The 27,749-nt window shown below is 40.7% G+C and overlaps 1 protein-coding gene, 1 long non-coding RNA gene and 1 pseudogene across 3 annotated transcripts; 2 read left to right on the top strand and 1 right to left on the bottom strand.

Annotated features, from left to right (window-relative positions):
* The first annotated feature begins 824 nt into the window (after positions 1–824).
* On the top strand, positions 825–5,538 carry DDIT4L (DNA damage inducible transcript 4 like). Its single transcript, XM_041759744.1, has 3 exons — positions 825–1,001; positions 1,298–1,437; positions 3,294–5,538. Exons 2-3 carry the CDS (start codon positions 1,347–1,349, stop codon positions 3,782–3,784), a joined length of 582 nt encoding a protein of 193 aa, XP_041615678.1. The 5' UTR covers positions 825–1,001; positions 1,298–1,346; the 3' UTR covers positions 3,785–5,538.
* Positions 5,539–15,359: 9,821 nt separating this feature from the next.
* Positions 15,360–21,602, bottom strand: LOC121492934. 2 transcript variants are annotated; one of them, XR_005988350.1, is made up of 3 exons: positions 21,518–21,602; positions 20,034–20,192; positions 15,360–15,452 (listed from the first exon to the last, which is right to left on the bottom strand). It is a non-coding gene; the product is annotated as an uncharacterized LOC121492934 (long non-coding RNA). The 2 variants fall into 2 exon arrangements; XR_005988349.1 differs by lacking the exon at positions 21,518–21,602 and adding an exon at positions 20,813–20,913.
* Positions 21,603–22,173: 571 nt separating this feature from the next.
* On the top strand, positions 22,174–25,096 carry LOC121492685 (annotated as a pseudogene).
* The last annotated feature ends 2,653 nt before the right edge of the window (positions 25,097–27,749 follow it).

The raw sequence follows: 27,749 nt of genomic DNA, 5'->3' as shown, positions 1-27,749 counted from the left end.
GCATCCGGCCTCCCGGGCATCGCTCCCGGCGCGTTCCGAGACTCGGCACCTGTCCGCCCCAAGCCCCTCCAAGACCCCGTCCCCCGCCCCACCCCCAGGGCTCCCCAGAAACGTCCGCCTCTGGGAACAACCTGCGCCCCGCCATCAGGTCCACTGAGGTTTCGCTCGGTTTCTGGCAGACGCCCCTTCCCGCGGGCGCCGCGGAGCCAGGTCACTGCAAGGGCACCCGGGCCGCCCTCCTCGCCCGGAGCGCGCGCGGGTCGCGGTGGAAGCGCCGGGAGGGCGGGTGCGGGCAGCGCCGCGGGGGGCCGAGACCCTGCCCCCAAGGCTGGGGAGCCCCCGGGGCGGAGCAGGCGAGCTGGCCGTGGCCGCGGGCAGCAGGGGAAGCCGGACGACGCCTGCGGAGGCCTGGAGCAGAGCCAAGCGCGCCAGTGATGCTCCCTGAACGCCGGAGCGGGCATCAGCACAGCGGCCGCGTGAGCCGCGGAGCCTCAGGTCCCCGTAGTAGGCAAAGCACCGTGGGCTCCCGGGCCCGAAACAGAACCCAGACCCGCGCACCAGCAGCGGGGGGGGGGGGGGGGCGAGCGCGGGCCGGGGGGGGGCGCCGAGGAAGCCAAGCTCGCGGCGGAGGCGGACGCGGGTCCTGGGCCCACCCATGGAGCCGGCAGGTGTCGACCCCGCCGCAAGCCCGTCCCCAGCTGGCAGCGGCCGCCCTGGGGCCGCGGCGAGGGTCCGGCGGGCACTGCAACCCGACCCCGGGGAGGCGGGGCGCGGGGCGGCGGAGGGTGGTGCAGGTGGGCGGGCCGCGGCGCTGCGGGGCCGGGCCTATAAAGTGCTCCCGGCCCCGCGAGCGATGCTGCTCGGTGGGGCGGGCGCTGCGTGGGCTGCGGGGTCCGGCGCTGCTGAGCCTCCGAGGGAGGGGCCACCCGGGAAGACTCCCTGCCTCGGTTTACCCCGCCGCTTCGCCAGCGAGCGCGCCTGGCCCGGCGACCTCCCGGCAGGTGAGCGAGGCAGCGGCCTCGAGGGTCGGGGCAGGGGGAGGGCTCCGTGCGCCCGCGCAGGGGTGCGCCCCGCGGGGCCCGCCGGCTCCGACGTTTGCTAACTTTGAGCGAGTTTTCGGTGGTGACGGTGGTGGCGTCCCCGCTCGCGGGCTCAGTGAACGTGGGCTGCGGAGGCCGCTCCTCCCGCTGGAAAGTGACTCCCCGGCTCGCCAGCTCCCGGGACGCCGGGCGGCTTAGAAGCCTCCGCGCGTCTCGCCTGCTCCTGCACCTCTGCGCCTCTTGCCTTCTTTTTGCAGCGCCCCGGAAAGGCCGTTCGGCCCCGCGAGGGAAACAGAGCCGTTGACCATGGTGGCAACTGGCAGTTTGAGCAGTAAGAACTCGGCCAACATTTCAGAGTTGCTGGACCATGGCTTCCACCCGGGGAGCCTGCTAAATGGTGAGCTGCCTGCCCGGCCGCCCGCCTCCCTCTCCTCCAAAGGTCGCGGCTCCTGGATGGAGGAGATGGGCGGCCGGGCGTGTTGCCTCCTTCCTTGATGTAGGTAGGGTGTGCCACAAGATACACCTGAAAGACACTCCTTTCCAGACTTCCTAGCATCTTCCCTTCATGGTAGTGAGAAACAAGAGTAGCAAAAAATAAAATAACCGAAGGCTGTATGGCATACTTGGCAGCTAAGATGATGTTTGGGTTTAAAAGTTATATAGGTTCCTTATGGGGCTGTGAAGTCACGGAGAACTTTAACTTTACAGTTTTGTGTTTCAACACATGTATTCACCCTTATAACCACTGCCGCCATCCCCCCCACCAATGCCCATGTCCCCATTGGCCATCGATTCTCACTCTCCTCCTCTGTCCCCAGGAAAACACCGATCTGCTTTTTGTCACCATAAGTAAGCTTTGCCTCTGCAGTTTCATACAAGTGGGATCATGTACTATGTACTCGGGCATCTGATTTCTTTGCCGCAGCCTAATGATTTTGAGATCCTTTAATGTGGTTGCTTACATTAGTGTGTGTTCCTTTTTATTGCTGAGTAGTATTCTCTTTGTGGATATATCCCTTCCTCTGTTTTTAATACCGGAAGGAAATTTTGAAACAGCAGTGATGCTGGACATATTTTCATTTGCAATTTTAAATAACAGTTTCTAGCTTAGCACACTGCTCTGCCACTAAGGAGCTATGTGCCATAGAAAAATTGCTTAAGATCTTTGGGCCTTCCTCATTTAGAAGGCAAAGTGGTTGATGATCAAATTTTATAGGCCAAAGCTCTAAAATTCTCTGTCTTCAATATAGGTAAAATATGGAACCCTGTAATGTGGACCGCATTTTGTTTCATTTAGTTGGAAAAACAAAAACAATGACCTAACTGAATAGGTGATGTGGAGAGGGGAAGAGGCAGTAGCCATTGAAAGTGAAATATGCTTAGGGAGGGGCTGCACAGTTGACTGTGTGTGTGGTATGGCATCCTGCCAAGTGGTAGGATTAATTTGGAAGGTAGGTGACCAAATGCAGGGCTATCTCTTTTCCTTTGAGCAAATCTAATTTTATTTTCCTAGGACTGTTTTGTTTTGCTTGGCTACGAATACTACCCAGCCAGTTATAAATATCCTCAGTGAACCTCAAAGGTCTTCCCTTTGAGCAATTTTTAATCAAAGAGGCTGAAGCTAAAATGGGATCTACAGACTATTTCAGTAGAGATTTTTAAAGAAAGACACAAATTCACTATTTAATATAACTCTTCAAGTTCATCTTAAGTTCATCAGTAGCAAAAATCCTGCATTTTATAATAACAAACACATATGATCTTAGAAAGTAACAGTTCCGTCATCAAAAAAAACCATATATATATATATATAACCATTTTTATTCCAGAAGTGATTCGCGTTCTTTTGTAAAGCAAAATTAGAAAACCCTCAGAGCAAGTAAGGGAGCAGGAAACAAAAGAAAAGAACTGGTATTCTAGGATGACCATACGTGGATTTTTGATCTAGTCTGTAAGATTGCGCTTGCGTACACATGTAAATTTAAAAAGAAAGGATTATTTCCTATCCATTCTGTTTATCAAAACCTGTATTTCATGGATGAATTTTCAGTCTTGGTGGAGGGGGGGTTTCAGTGGGTAACCCAGCATTACCCAGCTAGTTGACAGCAAAGCGAAGTCCTCTGACTCCCAAATATTAGCAGCAGGGAAATGTAGTAGATAGAAGTAACCAATGTTTCTATCTTGGTGTATTTTAGCTGCTCTGGGGGATTTCTTTTTTTCTTTCTTTCATCTCCAACTTCCCATTTTCTACAGATTTTGACTACTGGGATTACGTTGTTCCGGAACCCAACCTCAATGAGGTGATATTTGAGGAGACAACTTGCCAGAGTTTGGCTAAAATGCTGGAGAACTGTCTGTCCAAATCAAAGCAAACCAAGCTTGGTTGCTCAAAAGTCCTTGTCCCTGAGAAACTGACCCAGAGGATTGCTCAAGATGTCCTACGACTCTCCTCCACCGAGCCCTGCGGCCTGCGGGGATGTGTTATGCACGTGAACTTGGAAATTGAAAACGTATGTAAAAAGCTGGATAAGATTGTGTGTGATTCTAGTGTGGTGCCCACTTTCGAGCTCACACTTGTGTTTAAGCAGGAGAACTGCTCATGGACTAGCTTCAGGGATTTTTTCTTCAGTCGCGGTCGCTTCTCATCTGGCCTCAGGCGAACTTTGATCCTGAGTTCAGGATTCCGACTGGTTAAGAAAAAGCTTTACTCCTTGATTGGAACAACAGTCATTGAAGAGTGCTGAAAAAGAAAGATTTTAAAGGTCCTTTTTATGATTGGGTCATAAAGCTCTGCAGCTGCCCAGTGAGGGTCATTTGTAGTCACCCCGCCTGCTCTCAAGGAGAAACCCCAAATTCAGTCATCTCCCTTCCTGGCTTCACATTTTCAGCAACCCAACTAGAAGGCTCATTTCATGGCTTTTGAGAAAGGACCCAAGAAAGTGTACATTTTTTTTCCTATATCACAGGTTTTTACAAAATGACATGGAATAAAAGAAGCAATCCACTTTAGTTTTATATCTGACCTCGCTTTTTCCAGGTAGTCTTGCTAAATAGACAGTAAACAAAATGTGCCTAATTTGATTTTCGTATGGCTCTTTTCTGTGTATTTTCAGAGTAATCCTTTCAATCACAGAAATTTAATGATGCTTAGTCCATCAAAACTTCCAGAAGCCCGCACCAATCTCCTGCCCCTACTCAAAAATGAAGGGTTCCTAGACTGGAGGGTAGAATTTAGTGGGTGAACTTCATTAAAATGTAACCCCATGCAAGAGTGAATAGGAAATGTCATAGCAAGAACAGAGCTACTTCACTGTTTCTTTGCATCCTCTCTATGCTTCTGTTACACAGGTGGCAAAAGCGTGTATTGATTGTCATTTCAGTAACCACAGTATTGTTTTAAATAATTTTATGGTACAATACAAGCTCAGCTTTTCTAGTTCTCAAGTATTGAGTGTTATTTTTAAGCTAGAAAAGTGGAAAGTGTTAAACCGAATTTTTTTTTTTTTTGCATATAATTGATTACTCTCCCTGTGAGTACATGGTGAATGTGCATAGGGATGGGAAGTTCTCAGATCTACTTCCTTTCTCAATCATTTGATAATCTAGCTTCTTTTCATTATTACATATGCTTAACCTCAGATGAAGCATCTCACCATGTCAGTGTTACCTGGCTCTGGCCTCTCCTGGGAACTGAGGTGTTTCTCCTTAACCTGAATCTTCAAAGGAGATAGGTACATGCTACCATTTTTCATTGTCAAGATGGGCCTTCATGAAATCTGTTTTGGCTAGGGATATCTGGTGGATAATACAGACTAGAGAATGAAAATCATGGGCTAGATAAACAGTTTTCTTCAGCCTTGGATACATGTCCCTGGGGAACATGAAAGGTCTGATTTTTTTTCTTGTGCCAGCTAGCTAGGTCCTTGGCCATTCTTATTTTATGTTAATGAGAGAATGTCGTCTCCACACTGCGGTATTCAATTCAGCAAGGCCCTCACGTTTTTACTGTAAATCACAGAGAGGGAGTTTATTCAGGTCTCCTGCCCAAATTATTAGTACCACCTTAAGTGCCTGAAGCCAGGGTTGTAGGGACAAACGTCTTCATCCTGACCTTACTCAAAAGCGGGTGTGATCCTTTTACTGATCTCATAAGTGACCTAAATTTCACTCTTCAAATCAGCAGTCTAACAGATCCAGCTCTTCCCGTGTTTGAAAAGATACAGCAAAGCCCATCCATATAGGACTGGGCCAGGATGAGTCAACCTTGTTTGCATGTCTGTTATTGTTGAGGCTCTAAAGGTCAACATGATGCTGTGGGCACGGCTTCTCTGGCTGGGATGTAGAACCCTTGTCCTTTTTCCACTAACAGTTGTCATTGAACCTTTGTCTTTTGTGCTCACAAAATGGTGATGGCTTATGGAGATTCTCAAATTAATATTCCTGTTAAAGGAAATTAAAGTTTGTCTATTTTTGACAATAAAGCATCATATATTTTTAATTCTGTTGTCTTCTTTGTCTTTAATGAGTTTATGCGATAATCACCCGGAAATATATCTGACAATATTTGCCTCATAATTTTTCAATTTGCCTCATAATTTTTCAATTATGATAATACTTTTTATAGAAAAATATTAATCATTTGAGTTCCTTTGGCAACCACCTTTTTACAAACCAAAAATGATTATGTAAACTTTTTCTGTAGTTTTTTCTAATGACCAAATGCAGACATATCTAACTGTAAAATCAGTATACATTTTCATTTTCACTAGTTTATTCCCTTTGAACAAAATCTTTCTAATTCCACTATTATCAATTTGAATTTCTAATCTTTTTCATCTGTCTTTTTAGTCTCCTTATTTATGGTCATAGCTCAGATTTCTCAGACTGCTTAGCCCACATTTAGTAAGACTTATTAAGTATTGGGCTCTATTCTAGGTGCTTTAAATACAAATTATCTCATTTACTTCTCCAAGAGCCCTATGAAATGAGACCACTGTTCTCTCCGTTTTGTAGATAACTGACCAGACACAGAGAGGTTTAGTAACTTGCCCAAAGTCACCAAGTTATGCAGGAGAGCCAGAGTACTGTATAAAACCACGTCAACTCCGGGGGCTGAGCTCACTATGCTGCCACCAGGTGCCCAAGGAAGCACAGAGACCTTCTCCACATCACCAAAAGACTGGAAAACCTATGTCAGAAACACCTGCTTCCAAATTCAAAGAAAGAATTATTAATGTGGTTTCCTTTCAGGTAGGAAAAATGAGGAAACTACTGTCAATATTCACCATTCACTGGAGCAGAGCTATACTTAGAACAAAAAAACCATTCAAATGAGGGTGCCTGGATGTCTCAATGGCTGAGTGTCTTTCTGCCTTCTGCTCAGGGCCTGATCTGAGAGTCCCACCGGAAGCCTGCTTTTCCCTCTGCTTATGTCTCCACCTCTCTTAGTGTCGCTCATGAATAAATAAATAAAAACTTTTAAAAAAGTACAAATGTTTAAAATATATGCATTTTAGTCTTGGCACCTCCATGCCTATCTTGTACAATTGGCTTGGTTACCTTCTCGTGTACCTTCAAAAAAAGGTATAATCTATCCCCTTTCTCCCCTAGTAGAGACCCTTAGCTAGTGTGTGTGATGGGCTCCTGAAAGAATAGTATGTTTTATTTTCCTCCTATTAATAGAAAGATAGTATTACAGTAATGGATTTAGTCTCCTGAATCTATTTCACCAATAACCAATTGTTATAATCTATACCCTCATAGAGTCAGCTTCAGGTTGCACTACTAACAGTTTCCTCTTTGCGCAGGAGAAGGATGTACAAGTATAAAACTCTTAGGTCTATTACGCTTAGTTCTCAATTATCTATATTAGTTTAAACAAGAGATGACAATGACAAAAGTCCAAGGCAGACTGGTGGCAGATGAGGAGGGAAAGGTGCATGGTGATGCACTGGGAGGAACATTGTGCAGATATTCAGAACCCCAGACTCTGGACTAGACTCTACCATTGATTATAGACACACTACTCCATTGGATCCTTAGACAAAAAAAAGAGAGAAACTTTGAAGGATTTCACGGGATTTGCAGGGGCCAAGTATGGAAGTGATATACATGCTTTCTGTCTGTCTCCCATATAGAACTCAGTCACATGGGCCCATCAGTTGCAAAAAGTGCTGGGAAATGTGGTGGCACAATGTGCCCATAAGATGTGGGCTTGATGAACTGTTTCTGCCACACAGAGCAAAACAAGTTGGTCTATGAAATAATAAAGTGCTCAGACCCAGCCATAGACATATAAAGGAAGCTGATTTACAGCAGAATTGATGCTTTAGATCAGTGGGTAAATGGTGGTGTTTTTCAATAATTGGCACTATAAAATTGGCACATTTATCTACATGAAAAAATGGAATTGGATGCATACATATCGAGCATAAAATCCATTCCAGATTGATTGAAAAATTCAATGTGAAAGGGAAACTTTCAGAATACAATATAATTTTTATGATTTTGACACAGGGAAAGATTTCTTAAATAAGATGCAAAGAAATCACTGAAACTTATGTTTATCGCATAACACTATAAAGAGAATGAAAACACAAGTCACGAACTGGAAGAAAGTATCTCCTATACATATAACTGAGAAAGAGTTACCAGAATATATTAAGAATCTTTTCAAAGCAATTAGAATAACGCAAACAACCCAAAAGAAAAAATATGGGCAAAAGCTTGAACAGGCACTCTACAGAAAAGGAAACCCATATGGCTGATAAGCATATGAAAAGATGCTCAGTCTAACTGGTAATAAGAGAAATGCAAATTAAAAGCACAACACACCAATGTGTAGATGTCCATTTTAGCGAGAAAATAAAAGATGAAAAGAGAGTTTAAAATCTGAAAAATCCAAACATTGGTGAGGCTATGGGAAAAAAAAAAAAAAAGTTGCTTCAACATGCTCATCAATATAAGTATCTCTGCTCTCCAACATTAGTTTGTAGAGTTGAAGTTTAACATATTTCATGTGTCCTCAATTCCATTTCTAATTATCAAACCTAGAGCAGTGTTCTTCAAATTTTTTTTGTTTGCTATACAGCTTTAAAATTTTTATAAAAATATACCTCCTGCCTGCCATGTTGTTAAATTGCCATCCAAAAAATCCATCCTCATTGTAAATGTTGCAAGTGATGTACCTTCCAACATGTAGTAAATACCATTTTTTAAATAAAATGATTATATCACCTTATTAAATGTTTCCTTGGGATATAAATAGCAATGATTTAATTCTCAGCAACATCTATTTAGAAAACACAAAAATAAGGTCTTCACCAGGATGCAATTCTTCGGTGTTACTTTTTCTTTTTTTATGTGCCCTCTTTAAGTCTGTTTTTAAACTGAATCTTACTTCATATGATATATTTTAAGCTTGAAAATCTTATTACTATTTCCTCTCTACAATAAAAGCATATTATAAATTAAAATTATATTTATAAAAATTTCCTAAGGCTTTAAATGCTAATGTTTGGTTGAGTTAATTTTATAAATAATAATCACATACATATGTGATTAACAATATTAAATATGTTTTTGAACTTTACAAATACTATTAAATACAAAAATACTATCTCTTAGTGAGATGACTATTCTAAATTACTGGATTCACCTATATATCAATACTGGGTTTTGCTAGAACTAGAGGATTTAGCATCATTTCTTACGTTTTGTTTCTACAGATAGAAGCTCTGAGAAAACATATTTATATCAATAAGTAGATGGGAATTGAGGAGATTGGTTACTACAATATCAAATTATAATCAATCTTTGAGCTACTTCCAAGATATATGTCAAAACCACATAGATATTAATCACCAAAAATTATTTTCAATAGTCAATACACAGATAATTCAATTTTTTTTTCAATATTGTTGAAATCAATGGATTAAAAACCACCTGACTTGCAAAAGGACTTGTTACCTAGATGTATTAGTTTGCTTAGGCTACCAAAACAAATACCAAAGATGGGGTGGCTCAAAAAGAAATACATTTTCTTTTTGTTGCTAGAAGTGTGAACTCAAGGGGCTGGCAGGATCAAGGTGTTTCTTCTGAAGGCATCATCCTTGGCTTGTGCATGGCTATCCTCTTTCTCAGTCTCCACATTGTCTTCCCTCTGTACTGTTTATGACCAAGATCTCCTCTTCTTATAAGGATATCAGTGGTATTGGATTAGGGATCACCTTAATGACCTCATTTAACTTAATCATCTTTTTAAAGACCCTGCCTTCAGTTACAATAACATGCTGAGGTATTGGGAGTTAGGACTTCAACATATGAATATCAAGAGTACACAATTCAGCCCATAAAACCAGACATTCAAATAGTTCGTTTTTTCAATACTATTCCACAGCAATATTTCAAACTGTTCTTTTGTTTGGTACCTTGCAAGTTGGCTTGTTACACCCCAAAATGCAGCTTTGTGGTAAGACTCACCAACAGAGGCTCATCTTTTGTTAAAGTGGGGAAGAGGTTCGTTACACAGGAGATGAACAGTCAAGACCTACAACTCAGGTAGCTTCTCAGGGAGATCAGTTTTTAAAGAAGAGTGTTTATAGAGGCAAAGTTCTTGGAAATTGGTTCCTTTAAAACTATGCATACCTCACATCCCTCGGGGAAAATATTTGTATATTCTTGCACTCATTTCCCAATTTTAAGACTACTGCTTTGGACTCTCTTTTTTTTTTTTTTTTTTTTTTTTTTTTTTTTTTTTTTTTTTTTTTTTTAATTTTATTTATTTATGATAGTCACAGAGAGAGAGAGAGAGAGGCAGAGACACAGGCAGAGGGAGAAGCAGGCTCCATGTACCGGGAGCCCGATGTGGGATTCGATCCCGGGTCTCCAGGATCGCGCCCTGGGCCAAAGGCAGGCGCCAAACCGCTGCGCCACCCAGGGATCCCTGCTTTGGACTCTCAAACTCATGTCCCAACTGACTGACAGTTCAGCACCATACCATTTGAAGATAAGTGTGGAAACAACACAAATGTGCGCAAACATAGTGAATTGTGGTAAGTGAATTGGGTTATAGTCATAAATGGAACTGTTAAACAACAATGAAAATGAATCGAATTTAAATCTCAAATGACCTGGGTGAAACTTTAAGAAATAATATTGAAGGTAAAAGAAATCACAAAAGAATAAATGGGGTGGGGGGGCATCTGGGTGGCTCAGTGGGTTGTGCATCCAACTCTTGATTTCAGCTCAGGTCATGATCTCAGGGTGGTGAGATCAAGCCTCCCATAAGGCTCTGCACTGAGCAGGGAGTCTGCTTAGGATTCTATCTCTCCCTCTCCCTCTGCTTCTCTCCCCCCACTCTCGATCTCTCTCAAATAAATAAATAAATCTTTTTTAAAAAAGAAGAAATGGGCTATTTTTCTATTTATGAGTTATAAAAAAAAACCCAAAAGGTTTAGGGATACCAATATGTGTGGTTTATCTATTTTTAAAAGTCCAGGAAGGCCCCTGGGTGGCACAATTTGACTCTTGGTCTTTGGCTCAGATCATGATCTCAGGGTCTTGAGATCAAGCCCAAGGTTGAGCTCCATACTCAGTAAGGAGTCTGCTTGAGGTTCTCTCTCCTTCTCCCTCTATCCTTCCTCCCTATTTCTAAAATAAATAAATAAATCTTTTAATAAATCCAGGGATTTATAAGCACAGATTTTTAAGAAACTGGAGGCTATCTGAAGGGATAAGAAAGTATGTGGGACATAGGCATGCATATATTGTTGAATCCTGACTCCTTATGCTTCACAAGTACTTTATAAATCTCTTTTTGTACCTACTTAATAAAATACTTTAAAATTTTAAAAGGCTGTGAGCAATTTGCAAAGGTAAATGAAGTTCAAACTACAGCTCTACTTAAGAACTTTCTGTACTTACAACAAGTATATTTTCACTAGGCTAGCTCTAAGAAATAAGATCTGATAATTTATTTGGGTCACTAATTTTTCCTAGTATAAATATTTTGAACAAACTTCAATGATAATTATAGCCAGCTTTCAATTATTCTCCCCATGGAAAGGAGCCACAGAATAAATAATGAAAAACAACATAAAATGTAAAAATCATTACCATTTGGCCATAGGCTACATATTATTAATCTTGTGACACATTTACCTTTGCAGAAGATAATATAAAATTTTTATTGCCTGAGCACACAATATATATGAGAAATTATGACAGAGCATGCTGAAAAATGCAGACTATTTGAAAGAGGCTGCCTAGGAACTTGGCCATCTGGATAACTAAGGTTTGATCTTATTTCCAGACCTGATAATTAGGTCAAGTTATTTACATAAATATATTAGTTAATAACTTGCAAATATTAAAAACGTTTCTTCAACTACTCAGAACATGCTGAAGAAAATGCAAAGGCAAACATGTCTAATATCAAATCAAATATCAAATTATAGCTCAAGTGTGACTTTGCTGGGAACGATGAGGGTAGTTTTATAAATGTGTTTCAAGGCAAAACTCCAGACTAAAGCCCTTCAGAGCGAGTATAAAAGAGCATTTTGCAATATCCTATCAGCAATAACATAAAGATATTGAGTCAACTGTTATTGTGTTTCAGAGAATTCTCCAGGCAGCTACCACATAAATCAAATAGAACTTGCCATAATAGGCACCATGTATTATAAAGAAGTATTAGCAGCAGCCCAAACAAGTTTTAACAGGAAGGGAAGTGGGGCTGGTGTCAAGAATTCTAGATGGCCTAAGATTTCTCCACCTTTCGAGGTGACATGTTAGCCTCCCACAATTCTGGGATATGTGTATAAGACTCAAGACTCCTGGTCAGAGACAAAGGACCGTGTTACTCATGTCCAGCAAGCAGCATGAGCATCAGCATATTTGCACCAGTCCCCTCATCCCCCATGTCCCACAGGAGCAATGCTGTCAGGCCCAGATGGATATCTAAAGGAAAGGAACTCTGAACTGTTGGAACACAAGACTGTTATAATGGGCATGCTTGCCCTTTGCTCCAGAGGGAGACACTACGTATCTTCTACTGTGTTCACCATCTGAACATCCTTTAAAAGATAGTCCAAAACTGCCTTACTTGTAAGACATGCAGAAACATGACCACCCACAGAGGATTGCTTCCAAAAAGCCAGTGGTAACACCTGGGCCTGCCATTGCTTGTTACAAAGCAAACACAATGAACAAATGATTTTTCTATCCTGATTAATCCGTGTGTACCCAACAACATATCCTCAAAATATTAAGTGCAATGTTAAGTGCAAATTCATAAAATTAGATAGTAAACTGAATAATTTATTGGCCTAGTGAATGCTATTAATACACTTCTCTCAAAAATTGAAAGATCAATTTACAAGAGAATTAAAGAAGTGAAAGATCTGAATGACAACTATGTATTGTGTTTAGTAACCATATGTAGAACTATAAGCCTCCAAGTTAGTAAATACACATCACTTTCATATATATAGGAAATAAATTTCATAAATTTATCACATTTTATATATAATGCAAAGCAAGCCTTAAATTAACATAGACTAATCTGTGAAATAAATAGAAAAAAACAAAAAAACCACAAAACTGCCATAAACTTGGGAATTTTTTTTTAAGATTTTATTTATTTATCCATGAGAGACACAGAGAGAGAGAGGCATAGACGCAGGCAGAGGGAGAAGCAGGGAAACCAACTTGGGACCCGATCCCCAGTCTCCAGGATCACACTCCAGGCTGCAGGCGGCGCTAAACCGCTGTGCCACCAGGGCTGCCCTAAATTTGGAAATTTAAACACAAATACACATACTTCTACATAATTCATAGGTCAAATAATTAGTAAAGACTTAGAGTTTAATGATAATGAAATTGTTACAGAGCAAAAATTTATAGGATGTAGTTAAGAGAATCTATAAAAAGGAGTATATAACCTTAAATGTTTACAGGAGAAAAGAAAAAACTTGAAAATCTATAAATTAAATCTCCTCGATGTCGAAGAGGAAAATTTTGAAAATTTTGAAATCCCAAAAACTAAGAGGGAAATGATATAGAGGCAGTAATTAAAGAATTTTTAAAAAACATAAATGGGCAGCCCGGGTGGCTCAGCGGTTTAGCACTGTCTTCAGTCCAGGGCCAGATCCTGGAGACCCACGTGGAGCTCCCTGCATGGAGCCTACTTCTCCTTCTGCCTGTGTCTCTGCCTCTCTCTCTCTCTGTGCCTCATGAATAAATAAGTAAAATCTTTTATATAAATAAATAAATAAATAAATAGGTCATCAAAAACCCAATTTTTTAGAAAAGACTACTAATAACATTGACAAACTGGGGACAATGAACAAGGAAAAAATAGAAAGCACCTTCCACAGTCGTAGGCATGAAAATAGGAATATAAATACAGATGTAATAGGTAATACAAGAAAAACAGGTGCATATTTTAATCTCACTTAAAGGCAATCTTATGTTGACTAAGAATGGAGGAAGAATAATTAGTATAGTATAATACATATTGTTTGTGGATCCATACATATGTAATAAGGGGATAAAATATACATGTAAAAAATAAAAACTAATTCAGTATAATAGTTACCTCTAGAAAGAGCATGGAATGAGATCTGAGAATGCTGTGCAAGAGCATCTTTAATGAATTATTGATCAAAAACTAAAGACAGGGTTACCCAGGTGGCTCAATCAGTTAAACTTCCGCCTTTGGCTCAGGTCATGATCTCAGGGTCCTGGGATAGAGCCCCACACCTGGCTCAGGGCGTCCCTCCCCCTACTTGTGTGTCCTCTCTCTCTCTCGCTCTCTCTCTGTCAAATAAATAGTAAGATCTTTTAAAAAACCTAAAGCTAAATAAAATAAGTTTCCAAACTGTTAAAATCCAGTACACTGATAGTTGTTTTCTACTTCTCTATATTTTTCTGTGTGCTTGAATATCTTATATACTTTTTTAAATGATTGATATTCATGAGGCACCTAGGTGGCTCAGTGGTTGAGCATCTGCCTTTGGCTCACATCATGATCCTAGGGTCCTGGGATTAATCCCCCAGAGGGAGCCTGCTTCTCCCTCTGCCCATGTCTCTGCCTCTCTCTGTGTCTCTCATGAGTAAATAAATAAAATCTTTTAAAAAATGATTGATATTCATGACAAGACTTATTCAGAGGAGGGAGAGGGTTGCATGTAGAAAGAACACAGTGACAGAAAAAAAATTTGAAAAATTCTGAGCATGAAACGCCGGGACACCTGCACCCCGATGTTTTTAGCAGCAATGTCCACAATAGCCAAACTGTGGAAGGAGCCTCGGTGTCCATCGAAAGATGAATGGATAAAGAAGCTGTGGTCTATGTATACAATGGAATATTACTCAGCCATTAGAAACGACAAATACCCACCATTTGCTTCAACGTGGATGGAACTGGAGGGTATTATGCTGAGTGAAGTAAGTCAATCGGAGAAGGACAAACAGTGTATGTTCTCATTCATTTGGGGAATATAAATAATAGTGAAAGGGAATAAAAGGGAAGGGAGAAGAAATGTGTGGGAAATATCAGAAAGGGAGACAGAACATAAAGACTCCTAACTCTGGGAAATGAACTAGGGGTGGTGGAAGGGGAGGAGGGCGGGGGCTGGGGGTGAATGGGTGACGGGCACTGAGGGGGGCACTTGACGGGATGAGCACTGGGTGTTATTCTGTATGTTGGTAAATTGAACACCAATAAAAAATAAATTTATTTTTTAAAAAAAGAAAAATTCTGAGCAACTTGAAGCCAGAGACTTAGATTTTCGTCTTGGTCTTTATTCAGTAATTATTTATTAGAAGAGTCAGAGGTCATTATGGCCCAGAATGGATAGGTCTTTTGGAAGCAACACTGAGAAATGTAGTTTCTGCATAGTTTCTATTTCATGTTTCTAATTAGTGAGGTGTTACTACAATACAGATTTGGGGGAGATCAATCAGACAATATCGTATATGATGATTAAGGAGTCATAGACAAGAGGCAAGAGGTCAGTAAAGAGCAAACTGAATAGCCTAAGTGGGAAGGGAGAAAAGTCAAAACTAGAGAAGAAACCATTTATATTAAATATACTAATGATGATGATGTCGACAGTAATTAGTTCCAGAGCCACTGCAAGGAAAAATGAACTGGTGGCTGGGTATAAGGAAGAGAAAAGGAAGAACTTCAATGAACTTCTGGCGGTTAAGTGTTTAATGCAAGAGGTAATAACATTACCCGGAATGGGTAATGAGAGAACTTACTGAAGTTTCCATAAAATAAGATTACCACAGATCTCACATTTGGCATCATTTCTGGTTTAATAACTGCCTTAGGTGGAATTCCCTGAAAGAGACTCCGAGGTGGAGATTTGCCAGCAGGAAGCCAATGCTTTTCAATCAACACTTCTGGAAGAGAGAAAGAAGTAGACGTGAGCAAAGGGAAAACTTGGAACAGTTGAGACATTCTCGAGAGACAAGAGGCCTTCCCTGATCCCTCAGGAAGCTCTAGGGTTTGAATGCCCTTCAGAATTGTTCTCCCTGCAGTACAGAATTGGACCTTTATCCTTTCCTCTATTGACAAGGCCTTAACAACCAGATGCCAAGGCCAGGAGGGGTGAGACTTTGGACTCTTCAGCTGAAGGTAGGTCCTGAAGTGCTGACTCGGCTGTGAGCAACCACCATTTCCAACAGCTTAGGTGATGCCAGCCTCAGACATGAAGAGGGTCGTAGAATCCACCACAATCCCTGGCATGGGGCACTCAGATCTCCTTGTCATCATATAATAAATTCTAGGTCCAGCTCTTGCAGGGTTCTGTTTGATCTCTTTCCTGGAAAGCTATCAGAGGAAAGTTAGTGGGATGAACTTCAGCCCTCCTAAGGCAGGTGGTCTCAAAGCTGTCATCATTCCTTCCTTACTACCATTCTAGATTCCCCACTTCCTCTGTTATCATGTCTCCTAGTCAGGTGACTCACTAGCAGAGTGACCCAGACCCTCATTGCAGAGAGATCTGAGCCTCTGGTCACCATGTCCTTAGGCCATGGTTGCTGCCCTCACTCACTAATTTTTGGCTGTTCCCCCCATAGTAGTTCTTACTCTATAGACCAAAGCCCTGATATGCAGTGCTAACTGCCAAATACATCCACTGGAATTATACCTTTGGGGACTGAGGAAGTAACCACTAGATCCATACCTAAGTCCAGTGGCTACTGTCAAGGCTGCACCTAGTCCCAAATTTCATTTACTTTTTGGAGGTTGTGATGATGTTGAAGTGCCAGACCATCAGTGTCAACCCAGACCCCACCCCACCCAACCCCCCATCTGACACATCTTGAAATTATGTGTTGCTCATTTTCTCTTGCACAGCTATCTAAGTAAATGGCTGCTGGTCACCTTGGGAAAGAAGTGGGGAGTCCTTATTGTATATGCTTATCGGGGGATTGCCGGGAGGTTTTCTCCAGGAGTTTCTACCTCCCCTTCAGTAAATGGGTGCTAGGTTGTAAATTGACTCAGTTCTGAAAGCTAAGTGCAGCACTGTGACTTTTCATGGGAGTGCTGCCTCCAAGGAGCATGACTTGGGGGGAGGGCAAGGCCCAGAGAAAGATTCTACCAAGAGCTGTCAACACCAGCAGCTGGGGAGTGAGAGCCTGGACCCAGGTGGTGCACCAAGGTATGGCATCCTTTACCACAACCTGTGTTTTTAAGGGGAATATGGAAAGACAGAACAGGAAGGGAGAAAATCTAAGAATGTTTGCAATTTTAAATCATCAGAGTTCCTGTTGGTCTTAACTCTGCCTCAGTCTCCAAGGATAAACTTGCAATATGGTGTTCTCAGTCTCCTGTGGAATAATTCTGATATGCCAGACACAACTTGAACAAATATATCATGTACCTATAATTAAACAAAGGAAGTGTTTACCAGTAAAAAGGGTTTTGCTAAGGTCTCATGTCTTTGTTGTAGGTGGAGAGAACAGCTGGAAAATTCTTATCTGGCTCATTGGAAATAGCATAAGAATAACCCTCTACATGGCAAGACCAGCTCTCTGAACTTTTGTATGCCCTAGACTTCTTCACTTATGATGCCAGCCATGATGAAAAACAACCAGGCCATGAGAAAACTGTTTTGTTTTGTTTTTAAATCCATTCTCCAAATGTGAAAGGGCCCTGTTGAAGAAAAGGCCCAAAATAATATATCATTATGTACAGCATCATAGTGGATGGCCTCGTCCAGTTCCTGTGGGGACGAAGAGTACTTTACTGCTGGAGTTACAGAAACACTAGTGTGCCCTAGAAGAGCCCAAATTCAAGGCTGCTCTTGGTACAAAGCCCTGAAAGGTGTTACTTTAGTTCTTCATGACAATCATCCCAAACTGCTGTGCAGTCAAATCCTTCCATCCATCAACATGTGAATCGTTGGAGAGAATAAAGTGTTATGAATTTAGAACAACTATTTCTCACTGCTCACAGACTGATATATTTTGTGTTTCCCTTTAACAAGCGGAGAAAGTGACAATAAATCCAGGTGAATGTTGATATAAAGTAGGGATTTCCAGCCTCAGAGGTGTAACTACAAGAGCAATGAACAAGGTTGTTTTGGAAGAAAAGTATTTCTGGAATTCAAGGATTGCCATTATGGGTTGGTTTATCTTTATCACTCTGAGTTTACTGAGTATTACAACAAATTACATAGTTTATAATAAATCTTTTATGACAGTCTTACAATGTGACTTTTCTATACTTTAGCTCAGGCAGGAAAAAATAAACAAAATAGAGTCCCTTCTTTTAAAAATTCAAGACTAGACCAAGCAAGCAAACAAAAAGTGCTAAACAAACAAACAGAAAGGACCTCTAAACATAAGGCCTCTTTCTGTTTAATTGCATTTAAAGCTTCTTTAACTTTGACAAGTACCTTCCCCCCCATCACCTTTGTTTATCCTACCCTTCGTTAGAACTCCTCTTCACAAGATTTGCACTTAGTATTTATAAAGTAGCTTAAAAACTCATTTATCCTTCCCGTATCATTGAAAGAGAAAGCTTTTATTATGTCATAGTTGAAATTAATATATTATACTATAAACATATGAGCAGGTCCCTCGTGCAGGCCTCTTGGGTTCATCATTGATGTGAGTGGATGCAGTGAAGTCTGAGAAGACTTCCCTTAAAAGAATGCAAATAAAACCAGAGAGCCCGGAGGACCCTACAGGCCTGGACTATTTAAATCATGAAGGTGGTAAAGTCGTAACTAATTATTTTTTGTGTGTGACTAATTATTTTTTTAAAAAGGGCCTTTAACTAAGGACAAAACCGTGTTAATTGGAAAAAAAACAAACAAAACACAACACTCTGACTATTCCTGGCCACAGAGGGGCAGTCTCCCTACTTTGTAGAATATAAGGATCACCCAGGCCTCCTGTTAATAGACTGCCAGAGCCACCCCAGAAATTCCTCTCAGATCTGAGTGGGTTCTGAAATCTGTGTTTAACAAGTCTCCCTGGGATTTGATGTGACCGGGCAAGTGAGGGCACTTCCCATGCCTCTGCTGGAGCCTGATGCAACATTTTTAAGAAACCTCCTTTCCTGCCGAACTGTATTCCAAAAACAACAGAGCTCACAGAAAAAAAAAATCACATTGGAGAAGGGCATGTAAAATCTGTGCAGTGTAACCACGGCAGTAACAAAACAATAACAGTTCTAATGAAACAAATAAACAAAAGGCTGCACAAGTAAAAAAACAAAAAACAAAAAACAAAAAAAAAACAAGCCCACCACCGTAAATACAGGATTCTATTATTAAAAAAGTGAAAGCTAGCTTAATGAAAGGCTGTGTAAGGAAGGGTTAGACTGTCCAGTCACAGAGATAAGGACCAAATCCACAAAGTACTGTGGGAGAACCAAGTCCTATGCACTTCAAAGACAGCGTCTGTGGCCAGACGGATGCCAGTGGAAGCCAGGAGGTGAACAGACCCCATCCCGGCCCTGAATTCTGGGGCTCGCGGCCTCTCACCCTGTTCCTGTAACTTGCACTCACTTTCTGTTACCTGCTGACCACTGTGCTGAAATTGCTCATGACCTCCTTCCCCTATTTAGCAGTAGCGTTTGGAGTAACGTGTCTTACGGAAATGCACTTTAGAAACAAGGGACTGAGACTGGGTATGCTCATGACTGCAGGAGTGTAAGGTCGCCGGCCTTTCAGAGGGCATATCTAAATAAGGACAAAGAGACTTGAAATAGTCACCTTTTCTAATTCAGTGGCATCGCCAAGGCTGCTGCTGGCACCACTGCCACTGCCCACAAGGGGAACCAGCTGCCACCCTTCTCAGCACGTGAACTCTGCATAGCCCGTCCCCCTCAGTGTGCCAGCCTTCTATTCAAGGTGGAGGAGAGCCCTCGTGCTAGCTGCAAAGGAGGCTGGGAAGCAAGTACAGCCGTATCTTTCAGCTTCTGTAGGGGGTGTGTGCGTAAGGGGGTCCCTCCAGCTAGAAAGAGGATTCAGGTGCTGAAAAGAAATGAAAAGCTATATCCTTTAAGGATACTCATTCTATAGAAGTAAAAATTGGAATTGCATCAGGTGATTTGTTAATTAAATATGATATACCCATGTACTCATAGGATGGGATTCATTCAAAATCTGTTTTTCAGGGGCCCCTGGGTGGCATAGTCAGTTAAAGCTACAGACTCTGGGTTTTGGCTCAGGTCTGATCTCTTGTGCTTAGCTTCCTTATGGAGATGGAGCATGGTCAGGCTCAGGGCTCAGCCCAGAATCTGCTTGATTTTCTCTCCCTCTCCTTCTGCCCCTTCCCCCAACCCACTTGCATGTTTGTGCCTGCAGCTGCACTCTCTCTCTAATAAATAAATCTTAAAAAAAATAATAATAAAATCTATTTCTCATAGACAATGTAATGACTTGGGAAATTCTTATCTGTATTTCTTATTTTTCTTTTATTTACTTTACAAAGAAAAAAGAATAGAAGAATAAGAAGGATACATACCAAAATGTTGTCTGCATTTATCTCTGATTTATCCAATTATAGGTAATTTTTATTTTCTTTTTTACACTTTTCCATGTTTTCCAAATATTCCAATAAGTGGGTTTTCTTTAAGTTGAATTCATTTGAACTCCCCAACAGAGGATAGATTGTAGCACACAGCTAAAAAAAAAGTCAGATAAATATAAGCATATCTTTCAGAATTTCTTTATAAAATGGTAGCTTAAAAATGATAAAACTGTGGCTTCTTTCATTGCATATAGGCTGTAAATGATCATTCCAATTAATCATTCCCGATAAACTCCCATCTAATCAATTGTTCCCATGGGTAAGGATATGTTAGGCCCCAGTTTTTTAAATTTGGAGTTGCCAACTATTTAAAGATTACAGTTGCTTTCACCTTTTCCTGGACAATCATCTGAGGGTTAGAGTAAAAGCTGAACTGAGATTTTAAAGGTCTAGTTGAGAGTGACCCAGTTCCTACTTCCTAATAAAAATCATCATAATAAGTATCATTTGAAGACTTTTGTGTTAGACACTGTATTAGGCCATTTTATGCATGTTAGTCTTCTTCTTCCAATAAATAATTGCTCCATTTTGCTAAGGGGTAAACCTTGAAGAGATATTTCACTTGTTCAAAGTCTCACAGCCACTAAAAGTGGTGGAACCCAGATGCAAACCCACGTCAGTTTGAGCTTCAGCAGGGCCAGACAAGCATGAGCCATTAAACACTCAAGTCAGGTGACATCAAGGTTCAAACATAGAAAGGACCAAGTACAAACCTCAAGTTCTATAGTCAGGGTACACAGTGACTGGAGAGCCTGGAGTTCAATCTCGGATAAAGACAGGAGGCATTAAGGAAGAGTGAGCAACAAGCAACAAGCCTTCCATGGCCATGCATAGACACACTGGGGTGTTTGCCACTATCTGTGGGTTGGCATAGAGGTGGTGTGAAGCTCATGGGAGGTCAAGCTGGCTGAGGGCCAGACTCAGGGAAGTGAGTGAATCGCAGTCTCTACCAAACTTGGTATTTTTCACCTCCCGGTTTCAGTCTGTGAAATAATTGAAATTAGTATTGATGACCCAGGGACCTTAGTTGAACTTTAGGAAGAAAGATGTGTGCATCCTGGAACCAAACAGGTGGGTCTGAATCCATGTTTTATCTCCAATTAACTGTGTGGCCTGGGGTAAGCTTCTTGTGCTTAGTTTCCTTGTCAGTGAAAAGCAAGACTAACACCTCATAGAATCATTATGAGGATTTAATGACAATGTACAGAGAGAACTGTGCATAGTACAAACCTAGTAGTCTTTATTACTTGTTTTTAAGCATGTCCTTGCAGTCTAATAGATACCGGCCACACACACAGAGGGAATTAGTGAGAGAGGATATAGTCTAAAGCTCATAAAGTCACCAAAGGGCTAAATTCCCTCCAAGTTCCCTCAACACCAGGTGCGAACACAACAGACTATTTTAGGATCCCACTCACCGAATACCCTGCCAGCCAGGCTTTCATGGGTTCAAGGACTTGGCAGGAAGGAGCCCATGGATGGCAGACCTTTAGAACTCTTCACTGGGTAGACCAGAGATGACAGATTCTCCAAGCAATAGATCAGTTGTCTTGACTTTGATTTAAGGCAAGATTCTAGCATGCATCATAAAAATAACTGTTACCATTCAGATGAGGAAGAATCAGTGAGCACTAGGACTCAGCCTACTTTCATTACCGCTCATTCAGAACAGACTCACAATGTATTTTTTGACTGGCTCTCCAAACCCTAAATTTAAGAAAAGAAATATGATAATTGACTTCAAATATTTGAAACACTGTTGTGTGTGTATATATGTGTCTGTCTGTGTGTGTGTGTGTAAAAGTTACATTTGTTCCACATGACCTGAAGATCCAAAGATCTGCAAAACAGATCTCATTTCAATAATAACAAAAAACTTTCTAACAGTGTAAGCCAGAAGTGGCAAACTGCCTACCAGTGGGTCAAATTTAACACTTGTGCAATCATTTGTTTGCTTCACAAATAGGCATAGTGTGTGCTGCTGCATATGCTGTACTTTCACAAGGTGTGCAGTTGTGCAAAGTGGCCCAGACACTTTCACATTTAAATCCGTCTTTTCTGGAGAAATCCCATGATGTGCAACAAAGACTGCATTCCCTTAGAGTGGCAACACGCTGTCACTGAATGGAACACTCTTCCTGTAGACGGGTATATGTGTTACAGTGGGAACATTGTCCCCACCTGACGCATCACTAGTTTACAGCACCAACGGAGAGCATTTGAGTTATGATCTCAAATGATCTTAATAAGTGCAGAGAGAGGTCCCCTTCCATCATTACGATTCTCTAATTCTCTAATTTCCTGTGTCTAAAAGTCACTCGAAAATCTCCATGCTTTGTTGTTGTTAGCTATTTAGGAGGTTACCAGGTCCTATGGGTCCTTTTCAATAAGAATCTAACACCATTCTTTGCTTTAAACATATGTCTTACTTGGTAGCTCTTTGACCAGCAGCTGCGAGGCTGTTCTTTCTCAAATTTCAAAGCGACTTTAAGAATAAGGACAGGAAACTCAAGTACTTCAGCAGAACTTTTGGATGCTCTCCTGTGACTGATAAATGCACGCTGAAGAGTAAATTGCTACAACTATCTATTTTTACATGACTTGTGTCATGTCACTCCAATACATGCTCTGAGTAAATATATTGAATTTTCTGATGTTCAACTACACTAAGACTTTTTCTTTGTACTTTGCAGATTTTACTGATTTATATTCTTGAGAAAATAAAAATCATGAAAAGCACAGAGTTTAATGAATGTGTTAAGGCAGGTTATGCTATTATCATAAAAGAGAAAAAATAGAATCACAGTAGCATTGTTCAAAATAAAATGGTGATTTAAAAAATAACTATAAAAAAAAAAAATAAAAAAAATAAAAAAAATAAAAAAAAAAAAAATAAAAAATAACTATAATAACCAACCAAACTAAACAAAACAAAACACCTAGATAGTGTTTCTGCACATTAGGTAAAAAAAATAAAGCTGTTTTTGCAAAAGCTAAAATTGTTGGCTAGCACTTGAGTGTAGTAACATGTGGGAGGATATGTTTCTAAATATACTGTAAATCAATCCTCTTGGTCATTAGGTATCATGCGATCTTACTGTCCTCAAAACTCAGAAACGAGAAAATCCTCAGAACATTTTTTGGCAGAAATTTTAACTACTTTGGTAAGTGTGTCTGCTAAATATTATTAAGTAAAATGCTCATTTCCATTAGTAACATACAATGAGAAAATATATAATAAAATATGACTTGATGAAAGCAAGCTATTAATCTTTTAAAAAGTGAAAAAAAAAAAACTTCTAAAATGTTTTATTGCTGGATCCCTGGTGGCTCAGTGGTTTAACGCCTGCCTTTGGCCTAGGGCATGATCCTGGAGACCCAGGATCAAGTCCCACATCGGGTTCCCTGCATGGAGCCTGCCTCTCCCTCTGCCTGCGTCTCTGCCTCTCTCTGTGTGTCTCTCATGAATAAATAAATAAAATCTAAATAAATAAATAAATACATAAAATGTTTTATTGCTTAAAAATGTCCAGAAGTACCAAACAGCAAAGGTGACCTATGTTGTTTCTATTATTTAAAAAATAAACTTGAATTCTACTGAAAACTTAGAAAACAGATATATTTGGGGAGATTTATAGGATTTCTTGATTAGGAAAAAAAATACTCTACTTAAAGACCTCTAACTATCTGTTCCTGAAATATTTCCAACTCCATATTAAATGAATTAATTCTGCAAGAATATTTGGCTCAAATATCTTTGGTTCAGGGACGCCTGGGTGGCTCAGTGTTTGAGCATCTGCCTTTGGCTCAGGTCTGTTTCTTTATTCTTGACCTTTCCCTTTTTATTGTATTAAAATTCCACTTGGTCACCTTTTCTCCTTGTCACCCTGTCAAAGCTACTGCTCTGGTACCCACCATGATAAGGAAGTATTCCCTTCGAAACATGCATCTGCATCATCCTAACCTTGCACCATGAAACCCCAGTTCTGCTGCAACTAACACTATTGAAAAACTGGGAGAAAAAAAAAAACAAAAAACAAGATTCACTCCTACAAAAGAAAATGGATTTAGAAAAGTAATGACCACATGTTTATGACTTCAAGTCAAAGGAGATGAAATTATACTTTCTTAAAATTATTAGGTGAATAATAGTGTGATAGGAAGTACGCAGTGCAAGCAGAGTGCCTTAGAGGAGCAAGCTCTGTTTTGGGGGCTTTGCCTTGCGCTGCTGAATTCAATCACCAGGCAGTCCTGCAGGGTAGAAATTGCTACCTTCACTCAAAGGAGGGAAATGAGGTTTAAGGCAGTTAAATAGTTTGCTAGAGGTCAAAGAGTGAAGACAATTGGCTTTGAACTTGTGTTCTGATTTCAAAACCTGTGCCTTTTAGGTTATACCCTCTCTTAACCCCTTAGCAGAAGCAAAATGGCATTTAGAACAGAAGCCACGCTTTAAAAATATTTAAGGAAATAGGTAGCCCCTTCCTGCACTTCTCTCTCTGGCTCTGGTCCGTGGCTCTGGCCCGTGGCGCCGGCAGGATGGGCAAGTGTCGCACGCAGCCTTCCTACTGCCAGGAAGCTCCAGAGCCACTGATGAGATCAGAAGTGGCATGATAAACAGTACAAGAGAGCCCATTTGGGCACAGCCCTGAAAGCCAATGCTTTTGGAAGAACTTCCCACGCAAAGGAAATTGCGCTGGAAAAAGTAAGGGTTAAAGCCAAATTCTGCCATCAGGAAGTATGTCACGGTCCAGCTGATCAAGAATGGCCAAAAAAACAAAAACAAAAACAAACAAACAAAAAAAACCCCACAACCTTTAATACCCAATAATGTTTGTTTGAATTTTACCGAGGAAAATGATGAGGTTCTGGTCACTGGCTTTGGTCACAAAGGTCATGCTGTCAGTGACACTCCTGGAGTTCCCTTTAAGGTTGTCAAAATAGCCAGTGTCTCTCCTTTGGCCTTGTACAAAGGCAAGGAGGAAGGACAAAGATCATAAGCTCTGATGGTGAACACATGACAATAATAAATTTTCATATGTCAAAAAATAAAAAAATAAAATATCTAAGGAAATAACAGTGAGTGGAACATTAAGCTATAACGTTTTGACACGCAGTTGTCAGATGAAGAGATAAAACATCTCAGGAGTGGGAAAATGTTGCAAGATCAGTGGGAAAACTTAGCCTGAAGGAGCTAAATGACTGTGCTACTCTGCATCACCGAATCCCAGAACAAGTTCCTCCCAAACAACTGAAATTAGCTAGTAAGAGAATTTCAGCTGCTAATATAGAATTTATTTTTAAAGTTGTTTGGTGCTCCTTTAACTTCAGTACAATGAATCTATAAGTCTTCTTCCAAAGAGGTATCTACACATCACATACCAAAGCACTTGGCACAGTGTTGGCATACTAAAAGCAATAGATGAGGCAAGGCTGATGGAGTGAACCAACTCGTGAATTAATTAATGAAATTACATAAAACAAAATCACGAGGAGAGTTACCAGAAGAGCACATATAACAAAAGGTCTGCCTGCACAGAACACTCTGTGCTTAAATGATCTCAATCAATCACATTTGCCAATTTATAGGACTTCCCAGTTGGTACTAATTAATTCATTTTATTAAGCATTTCCTCTGTGCCAGGTGCTGGGCTAAGTATTTCACATGGATTTTCTTAGTTATAGCCCATAAAAATCAGTTGAGACAGTGTAGCATGGAGACTGAGAACACAGACTGAAGCCAGACTGGGTGGACCTGACTCCATACCTAATGAGCATTCAGCTCCATCAAGGTACTTAACCTCTCTGTGCTCAGTTTTCTAATCAGTAAAATGGGATAAAAATAGTTCCTATCTCGAGGCATAGGGAGTTCTTAGATCAGTGCCCGGCATAGAGTAGGTCCAAGGGTGGTCGCTATTATCATTCAGATCTTGAGTCACACTGCCCTGTCTCTAATCCCACCTTCACCTCTGGCTAACTATGTGGTCATGCACACGTAATTTAATCTCTCAGAGACCCAGTTTTGTTATCTGCAGAGACTCTAATAATGTATCTCTAGGTTATTTACTGACTACAGAAGTTAATGTGCACAGGCTTCGAAGAGTGTCTGGCATACAAAAGCATTCAATAAATGCTGACTGTTATAATTCTCATTTGATTAGAAAGCTGATTTCTCATTGCCATTTGAGTATGGTCTAAGGCTCAACTCCAGACAGACTGATTTCAGCATTCTAGTTCATTTAAGGTGGTCTCAGAACAAATGTTGAAATTTTAAAGGAATTCTGCTGGCAATATTTTAAATTATACCCTAATTCTTTTGGATATACCATTTGGTGAGACCTATATGTGTTGGAACGCAAATAGTCATTTTACTAATAATGCTTCAAAATGGAGATATTTAGGTCTTGAAGCAACATCAAAAAATGTTCAAGAATACTTCCACTTCTATAGCAATAACACTTGGCACAACTGCTCTCAGAGAATCAATCTCAGATATGTCTCCTTCCTCTCTGCTTTTGCCAGCAACTTCAAAGCTCTTTAATCCTCTGATTTCTGATTTTCTTCTGTTTTGCCCTGAAAGACCACAAGCTTGCCCACTGCTAAATATCAGGCAGGGGAAAAAGTATGGATTTTGTAGTTAAACAAATATTAACATAATTTGATTACATTTACATAAACATTCATGTAAATTAACATAACCATGGACATTATTTTGCAAATATTAAAACAATGTGCTTAATTACCTCTTTAAATCCTTTCAGCTTTTTTCCACCAATTTGAGCCTTGAATTATTGCTCTAGAAGAGGATATAGCCTCAAACAAAGACACTATTGATCAACTTAAAATCTCAGAGTGGACTTTCTTGACCTCTTGAAAGGATAGACTGGACTTGAAAAGCAAGCTGTCAGGAGAAAGAGAGATGTCTAAATCACAAACGCTATTTTAAGCACATGGAAAAGCAGGGCTGGTGTCCCTGATCACAAAACCTAGGGTATGATGTAAAGTAGGTGGATAGCCCATCTTTCTAGCCAATGAAGGTAAAGAAAAGCAAGCAAAGTAGATGAGACATGTGGGTCCTACTCTCCTATCTCAGAAACAAAGCACCGGACAGGAGAAGCATATTTGATTTAGTAGAATGTCTAAATCATAAAGACTTCATCTTACTTCACATGAGGGAAGCAGTGGTAGTAACAGAGTCAAAGTTGTGGCACAGTGAGATTGGGCAGTAGAAAGATTTTATTCGAGTCATCCTAAGATGGATGTTCACACCTGACCCCAATGTGGTGCACAAAAGTCAGCTCATTTGGGTCCCTAGGAAATCAGTGTGGTGCTGGCAGTGTTCTAGGGATTGGGTGAATGTCACAGAGAGCTTATGGCCAATAACCAAAGAGCTACTTACCCCTACCCTGATAAAGAGTATAGAATAACCTCAGCCTCTAAGGATAAGAGGGCAAAAGTGGTAGTAGGGAAACAAGATGCATTTCCGCAGGGACCACGGAACAGTACACAGCCTTGAAAATAAATCTTAGGGAACTTCTCTTTCCCTTCACCACAGGATAACCCTCTCCAATATACCCAGACATCATGTGGGAGGAAAGCAGGTTGAAAAGAAGGAAACCAAAATACAAAAATTTAGATTAAAAAAAAAATACC

This window comes from Vulpes lagopus, chromosome 6 (genome assembly GCF_018345385.1).
Source record: "Vulpes lagopus strain Blue_001 chromosome 6, ASM1834538v1, whole genome shotgun sequence".
Taxonomy (NCBI): domain Eukaryota; kingdom Metazoa; phylum Chordata; class Mammalia; order Carnivora; family Canidae; genus Vulpes; species Vulpes lagopus.
The sequence above is the reverse complement of the archived record's forward strand: the minus strand, read 5'-3'. Positions and strand labels throughout refer to the sequence as shown.

What these genes read in the sequence shown, in the direction of transcription:
- DDIT4L (XM_041759744.1), top strand. Translation starts at nt 1,347, where the DNA reads ATGGTGGCAACTGGCAGTTTGAGCAGTAAGAACTCGGCCAACATTTCA. An exon ending in CCCGGGGAGCCTGCTAAATG is followed by an intron (nt 1,438 to 3,293) that starts GTGAGCTGCCTG and finishes CATTTTCTACAG; the next exon opens with ATTTTGACTACTGGGATTAC.